Raw genomic sequence first — 8,367 nt, forward strand, 5'->3', positions numbered from 1 at the left:
ACAGCAGCCCAGCTCCAGGTTGAGCTGTTGTTCAGCATCTTAGCTGTGGAGGGCAGTGTCACTGGCCCTCATATGAGGGATCCGAACCGGGGCCCTCTGGCGTCCCAAGCCAGCTCTTAACCAATGCGCCCCTCGGCTGGCCCCAGAAATATTTTTGAACCAAACTTCTTGCTCAGTTCTGGGGATATAGCAGTGACAAGGCAAACCCAGTCCCCATCTTCCTAGAGTTTAGATTCGAGTGGAAGAGACAGGCTTGACTCAGATAACCAAAACAGAAGAATGACTTAATTACAGATGTGTAGGAGAAGAACAGGGCCCAGGAGCCTATACCCAGGAGACCTATCCTGGCCTAGGGGCTGGAAAATGCTCTCAGGGCAGAAAATTTAGGCTCAGGCAAAAGGCGGTGTAAGCATTCACCAGGCAAAAGGGGTGCAGCGCTCCAGGCAGAGGAACAGAATGTGCAAAGGCCCTGAGGTGGATAGGAGCTCATGCTGTCTGATAAGGCAGATCCCCCTGGTGCACTGGCCCCTCCACTGGAATTTCTTGGGGGTTTCAGAAGTCCCGTGGAAGTGTGGACAGCATACCATGTCCTTTGTGCATGTAAGAGGGAGGCTTCAGACCCCAAAGCAGCATTGCAGCTGCCTCCAGGGCTCTGCCGAGGTTTCTAGGGGCCATGTGAGCGGCAGTCCCAGGCTGGGGTGGCCCATGACCCTGGCTTCTTACATGTTTCATGCTTCTCTGAGGCCGGTGAGGCCATGGGGCACGGATGGGGCCCCACTGCATTTTCCCTCCTCACCTTCCTTCCTGAGATGTTTTCTCCTTCTCCAGACTGTAGCTATAAAAACGTGTCAGCACCTTGGGTTTTGTTCACAATTAATGAGGTGAAATATCCTTGGGAGGGTGGGGGGACGGTGGCTGACAGTGGCTGATCCCCCCACCCTCCTGCCCCAAGCCCTTTCCTCCTGGCCTGTGGACATGATATCACGTGACTTGGCACTGGTTAGGCTTTTACCGTTCCTTTATGACCCTGGACCCTGGAGACAGCCCAGGACAGAGGGCCAGCTCTGAAATCTCACCGTACCCTTCCTATGCCTCCTTGTTTGTTCATTCATTCAACACCCAAAAAGTATTTGTGAAGAGTTTTGCTTGAGTCAGGCCCTACGATGGTCTCACAGAGACAGAAAACAGTTCCAGTCCTTGCCGGACAAATGACCCTACATTTACCCTACCTGTTGACAGAGCAGTGATGGGGGGGTCCCAGATGGCTTCCTGGAGGAGGCATTGTGTCTACTGAGACCTGAAGGTGAGCCCGGGAGGGAGAGAAGTTGCCAGCCCAGGAATGGTTTGCGCAGGGGTCCACAAACGAGAGGGTATGTATGTCCACGGTGAGCACTGACCTCAGAGAGGCCGGAACCCAGCCCTAAAACCTCCCAAGGACCCCGGTCCGGGCTTTGCCCACTGGGGTGGCCTGGGTGGCTCCATCCAGTGGGTAGAGCCAGGAAGGCCCTTAAGAGAAGGGCCCCATCCTTCTGTCGTGTTCACCGGATGATTTGCCTGGGGCTGGGTTGGGGGCTGGGGCTCCCTCCCGTATCCCTGGCTAGTGGCTGCCAGGGGCGTGCGGAGAAAGAGCCTGGGGCTTGCGAGGGGAGGGCTCTCACTCTGTGCGGCCCTGGGCAGGTCCTGGTCCCTTTCTGGGCCTCCCTCCGTCTTCTCTGTAAGGCAGAGACAGCCCTGCCTGCCCTCTGGAGGTTGTTGGGGACCTCCTGGGAGGTGATGCTGGGAAGTCTGCCTGTGCAATCTCACCAGAGGACCTGAGCTCCTCTTCTGTGCCTTGTCCCTGGTCCCTGAGTGTCCGGGACTGAGGCCAGCTTGGCCTGAGATGAAACCAGCTCTTGAGCCCCTTGCGTGGGATCCTGGCTGGAGTGGGGCTGGCCTCCTGGGGAAACCCCTGGATGCCCAGGCTCCCTTCTCCAGAGGGCTCCAGGAACTATGCATGTTCCTTCTCCTTCCTCCTGCCTCCTGTCTGCCCTTCCTTTCTTCCTTCAGATATTGCTGACCCGACTGAGGGCCAGGCCTGACCCTGGCCCTGCCCTGGCAGGTCTCAAGGGCTGGGCAGCCTGCACACCTCCTCCTCCTGGAAGCCCTGTGGCCTGAGCGTCCAGCGCATACTCCAGCTTCGGAAATGCCGTTGCTGCCTAGTGTCCCTCCCCTTGGTTGCTCCGTGCACCCTAAGCCCCTGGAGAGACCCTCAGAATCACAGTGCACAAGGACCAGGGTTGGAGGCACTCTTAGGACTGGCTGCCAGTGCCAAGGTGGTTAAGAGCTTGGGTGCTGTGATTTGCAAGTTCAAATCCCAGCTCCGGCCTTTACTAACCACGTGGCTCAATTGTGTTGCTTAACTCCCTGCGCCTCAGTTTCCTGGTCTGTAAAATTGGGCTCAGAGCCCCCCATGTAAGGTTGTTATGAGGGGTTCCTGTTACGCCCATTTTTCAGTGAGATTTCAGGGTTAAAGGGTTCTCCCATGGCCCCTCTCTGCTCACGAGCTGGGGCTGCCCCGAGAGCCTAACCCAGGACTTCCTGCGTCCTTAACCACTAGGCTGTACTGACCCCCCACTTCTTATGTGAGACGGTGAGAGAGTCCACCTCGGATCTCCCCTAGTAGCACTTAGGTCCTCAGAGATGTTCAGGTAGCGGCTGAGGACGAAGTTTCCAGAATTCCTGCCTGAGCCCTTCTTCCAGGGGTTCTTCAAAGGAACCCAAATCTCTCCCCAAAGACTTGAGGGTGTGGGGGGAGCCCCAGTTGCTAGCCTCTCCCTGCCCCCCACCTCCACTTCCTTCCTAAGACTTTCCTGGCTGTAAATATTTCTGCAGCTTCGAAGCTCCTTTGACCAAGGCCCAGTGTTAATTTGTTAAATCCACATCAAGGTCCTGGGGACCCGCTGTTTATTTTTGTGAACGTGTTGGCAGAGATCACATTGGGGGGAGGGGGAGGCTGCTTATTTGGTCAGAATAAATGCTAATTAATAAAAGTTATTTATTTGGGTTGGAGCTCACCACGGCCCTGGGGTCAGGCGCAAACTGACTATTTGAAGCAAAAACAAACAGAGAGTGTCTCTCGACAGCTTGAGAAAGGCAGGAACGAAGAGGCTGGGTTTATTTGTCTTGGGAAGAATTTGCAGTTAACTCCCTCCAGACTATTTAGGCCCTTAAATTACACGGAATAAGGGAAACCATGGGTGCAGGGGAGAGCGGCCAGGAGCACTTGAGCATGTGGCTGAGAGCACAGTTTTTAAATGTCTTTGGCCCGCAGTCAGCCAAATAAATGGTATGTGTGAAATAATTTAATGGCAGAAAACTGTGCACCAGTCATTTTTTTTCCATTGTAATATAATCGGGGACGAAGTAATTTTGGTTTTAAGGGAGAGAGAGCGTGGCAGGCCTCCCCCATCTGAATACATTTATCTCTTCCCTGATCCAGCCCCTCACACTAGCATCTAAATAGCCAGTGTAAATGGAGGGCTTTTGGGGCTTAATTTTTAATCCCAGAGAAAAGTAGAAGTTTTATTGAACAAAAGGAAACTTTGGGCACAGCCGGACTTGGACAGAGCAGGCCCCAGCGCTCTGCTGGCCAGAGGCTTAGAGAGCGTTTGTTTTCTAAATGCTTTAAGCCCAAGCGTGGAGTCCCCAGAGAGACCCGCGCCCACCACAACACATTTCTCGGGGGTGATTCAGGAATTTAGGGTAATGAGTATCCAGCACATCTGCTGGGAAGCAGAGGCCGGCGGGGGAGCCCTGGCTGAGTCCAATACTGCGGGTTCGAGTCCTGGGTCACGTCTGAGATGCTACCTGAGCCTTCCTCAACCTCACCTGCCTCTCCTCAGCCTCTGCCCGCTGGAGGACACTGGGACTGTCTTTCCACTGTGGGCTGGGGTGAGGGAGGAAAGAAAGCCTGTCTTCAGGCACCAAGCAGCATGCGCACAACGAATAATGCTAATGCGCAGCAAGCATTTGTCCATCAATTAATTACTATGCTCTTGGCACTCAGCTAAACTCAGCTCCTCACAGGGACTTTGTGTGACCTCGGACAAGCCGCTGCCCTCCCAGCTCCCAGAGGTGCAGTCTTCCTTTAGAACAAAGAGGTGCCCAGGGCGCCCTTCCCACGGGCTAGCATGGGGACTTGGGCATTTCCATACTAGTAAGATGGCATGAACCTGGAGCCCCCTCCCCATGGCGTCTCCCAGAGGTGGGACTGAGAGTGTGACAGACCCCTAGGAGCGAGGTAGATAAGGGAGGAGACCCTCATGGAGGGAGGCTTGCAACGCAGCCAGCTGAGCCTTTTAACAGATGTGGATTCCTAACTCAGCTGCATGACCTTGGGCGAGCCACCCAGAGCCTCCGTTTCCCTGTGTGTGAAATGAGTGGGTACCGCGATTCATTCCGCAGATAAAAGCATAGGGAGCGCTGGGCACCACTCCTGCCCAAACCAACTTTTGTTGAGCGCGTCCCATCCTAGCTGCCTTGATGGGAACCCCAGAGAGAGCTGAGTTCACCACTGTGGAGACCAGCTGGTGTCAGGGGAGGGTCTGGGGCTGTGGGGGGTGCGGGGCAGTAAATGCCTTTGTGTGACGGTTTTGGCTCCAAGTCACCACATAGTTTGGAGAAAGAGTGAGTTGTTTCTTCCGGTGCCCACTTGGCGGGGCGAGCACTGCAGAAATGGTTTTCATTTAAACACCTTCAGTTTTGAATTGCTCAGAAAGTTCCCGAAAAAGTCTCCTTTTTTGGCTGAAATGCCTTCTACGTTGGGTGTGTGCCCAAGCAGCATCGCCTGAAGGGAGGCGGACATCGGCTCTGCAAGGGCTGGTGTTCCAGAAGCTTCTGTCCCGCTCGGGCTATTGATCACCGCCCGGTTTTCAGCACTCAGGTCCGTGTTGTTCTGGTTTAAGGTTTCTTCCCGCTCAAGGGGGTGGGGGGGTGGGAGGCAGAGAGACGTTCACAGGCCCCAGACATTCTCATCCATCTTCACCTTTTCTTGGAGGAAAGGGGTGAGGAGTGAGGACTAAGCCAGTCCAGGAGAGGAGGCCAGCTCGCATGGGGCCACGCTGCGTTCCCGGCCACTGCCTACCCACCCCCACGCATGTCCTGTGCGTTTGCGAGTCACAGCACTGACATAAAACTCCTGGTGATCCGATCTATCTAAACCAGGTGTCTCACCCTCAGCAGTGTGGACATTGTGAAACAGATAACTCTTTGAGGTGCGGGCCTGTCCTGTGTATTGAGGAGTATTTAGCAGCCTCCTTAGCTTCTACCCGCTCCATCCTAACTTGGACCATCAAAAATGTCTCCAGATATTGCCAGATGCCCCCTGGAGGCAGCATTGCCCTCAGTTGAGAACCACTGGTCCAAACCCAGCTGTGAGGTCATCTTGCCTCAGGCACCCTCCCTGACAGCCCGCCTCATCCCTCCTACAACCACTTACCAGTTTCATGGAACAATCTAGCCTCAGATTGAATCAACTGGTTGCTTGAGCGTCAGGAAACCTGGCTGAACTGGGAGCTTGTGTGAAAGCAGGGGTTTAGTGGTGTCCGTCACAGGGCATGTGATGTTCTAGATGCTCAGCTGAACAAATGCCCAGCACTGTGCGAAGAACATAGAATAGACAAAGGGAATCTGTAACTGGGGAAGCAAAAATACCAGGTATAGACTAAAATCCAAAAGGCTGGCAACATGCTCTGTTGGCCAGACTGGGCACCACAGGCCTTCCATACACTGGGGGCATTTGGCCACATCTAGCACCGCACTCGTTGGCCCAGCCCTACTTTTCTAGGACTCTGTCCCAAATATGCACTGGCAAAAATAGAAAATCATGTTTGCACGAGGTTATTCGCTGTGGCATTCTTTTAGTTGCAAAAGATTGGAAACACGCTGAGTATCCATCCCTAGGGCTTCAGTGAGTGATTGGCAGCTCAGTCGCAGGACCCAGGGCTGTGGGGCTGTGAAAAGGGACGAGAGTTATTTCTGTGCACTGGATGGAGGAAGCCCCGGGATATATCGTGAAGGAGGGAAAAGTGAGGTGCCGAACAGTTCATGGAATGCTGCCTGTTGATAGAAGAGGGGAAAAAATATACGTATTTTATTATTTTTTGCAAAAAAGCAATGCTGGAAGGATAAAGCCAAAACTAATTTAAGAACAGGGTCCCTACAAGTGGAGAGAGATGACAAGAGGGAGTATGGAAAACAACCCAAAGAGAGGATGAGGTTTGTTGTGCCGGTTGGACCAGTATGTGAAATATTATTAAATAAAAATCAACCATGGAAGCAGCAGCGTGTTCAGTGTGATCTCATGCTTGTAAATTTTTTAAAATGCACGTTTGCAGTCTTGTAAAGCATGGGGAGTTGGGGCGAGGGGAATGTTTCGTTTTACTTTATACCCTTCCTGCATTGTTTGAATCCGTTACTGTGACAAGCAGTGACATGACTTTGTTACTAAAATATACATTTTTAATAAGAAAATCAGACACACAAGGAAGTGCTGAACTGGGCAGTGTTCTAAGTGCTGGGTGAGTGCAGCAGGGGAGGAAGAGATTCCATGTGGACTCAAGTAGTCAGAGAGGGCTCCCTGGAGGAGTGGGCAGTGAGTTGGGGCCCGGGGGATGAAGGGTCAGCATTTCTGCCCTCGGATAAAATTTAAATGTGGAAATAGTACCTGAACATCCTCCTTCCTTCTCCCTCTGTAAATTGGGAGCAATGAGGATAAGAGCACGTGTCTATAGGGTTCCTGCGAGCACCCAATCATCTGTGGGTGCTAAAGAACCCGTGGGCAGTGGGCCCTAGGAACTGTGACTCTTACTGCTCTTTATTATGTATTATTATAATTCAACAACAAATATCGATGGAGGGCTTACCATGCCCTAGAGCCTGGGCCAGGTTCTGAGGACACTCAGGTGCCTCCTGGGCCCTTCCTGACCAGGTCAGTTGTCCCTCATGGCAGCAGGTGCCTGTCCCCTGGCTCCACAGGATAGGAGCCTGGTTGCTTTTGTTCATTACATCCCCAGGTCCTAGCACTGTGCCTGCCGCAGAGTAGGTGCTCAGTAAATACGTGCTGAAGAATGAATGAATGGACGGATGAACGAAGGAATGAACTAAAGGGAGATGTTCCTGCTGGGGCTGGACCACCCCTCTGCAGAGGGAGCCCTAAGTCAGAGCTCAGTGCAAATTGCTGAGCAGGTGCCTGAGTGGGGACCTTGTCGGCGCCTCCGGGTGCAGAGGCGGCCTGGCCGGGCTGGGGGCACTGTGGGCACCCGCCTCACGCTGTCCTTCGCCCTGCTGACCCTCGGCCTGCTCCTCCGCAGGTGAGTGTCCCAGTCCCGGGCGCGGCGCCGCCGCCAAGCGGAAGAAGAAACAGCGGCGGAACCGCACCACGTTCAATAGCAGCCAGCTGCAGGCGCTGGAGCGTGTGTTCGAGCGCACGCACTACCCCGACGCCTTCGTGCGCGAGGAGCTCGCCCGGCGCGTCAACCTCAGCGAGGCGCGCGTCCAGGTGAGCGCTGCCCATCCGTGGGTCACCCGTGGGGCCGTGCAGCCACCGTTCACCCAGAGTTAGGGAGTTGCTGAGGTGAGGTGTTTAAGAGCAGAAATATCTGAGGCCAGGAGGGCTGAGGTTCAAATCCAAGCTCTGCCACTTGCTAGCTCTGTGACCTGGAGCAAGTTACTTAACCTTTCTGTACCTTAGGTGTCACCCTGTGAAATGAGAACCACATGGGTCTATTTTATAGGGTTCTGATAATTAAATGAGTTAATATATTTGTAAAGTGCTTAGAGCAGTGCCTGGCACAAAGGATTTTGCTAAATAAACGTCGTTTTAAAGTGTTAAGTGCTCACTCTGTGCGGGCTCTCAGCTGAGTGCTCAGCACACACCTCTCTCATTACATCCTCACAACAGCTGGTGCTCATTAATTTATTCCTTCATTCATTCACCTGCCTATTCTCCAACTCAGACTTAGCCAGCAGCAGGTACCATCTATCAATCCCATTTTACAGATGAGAAAACTGAGGCTTAGAGAGGGGACGCTGCCAGTCCAGGTTTGGTGGACACACGCTGGGTCCAAAAACTTGGGTCCCCATTTTCAGCCCGCTGCATCCTGCTCCCCACTCCCTCCCGCCCCTAGGTCTGGTTTCAGAACCGCAGGGCCAAGTTCCGCAGGAATGAGCGGGCCATGCTGGCCAACCGCTCCGCCTCGCTGCTCAAGTCCTACAGCCAGGAAGCTGCCATCGAGCAGCCGGTGGCTCCCCGGCCCACCGCCCTGAGCCCAGATTATCTCTCCTGGACAGCCTCGTCCCCCTACAGGTGAGAGCCGGAACCCCTTCAGG

At 53.9% G+C, this 8,367-nt stretch overlaps 1 protein-coding gene across 1 annotated transcript in view; it reads left to right on the forward strand.

The window, feature by feature from the left end:
• The window catches only part of PRRX2 (paired related homeobox 2), a gene marked incomplete at its 5' end in the record, with an annotated part of 42,550 nt that overhangs the window by 32,420 nt on the left and 1,763 nt on the right, over nucleotides 1–8,367 (forward strand). The window contains 2 exons of the mRNA XM_019641679.1: nucleotides 7,350–7,537; nucleotides 8,166–8,344. Of these exons, the coding sequence (XP_019497224.1) occupies nucleotides 7,350–7,537; nucleotides 8,166–8,344 (367 nt within the window). The remainder of the gene's footprint in view (nucleotides 1–7,349; nucleotides 7,538–8,165; nucleotides 8,345–8,367) is intronic.

This window comes from Hipposideros armiger, unplaced genomic scaffold, assembly GCF_001890085.2.
Source record: "Hipposideros armiger isolate ML-2016 unplaced genomic scaffold, ASM189008v1 scaffold_3, whole genome shotgun sequence".
Lineage (NCBI taxonomy): Eukaryota > Metazoa > Chordata > Mammalia > Chiroptera > Hipposideridae > Hipposideros > Hipposideros armiger.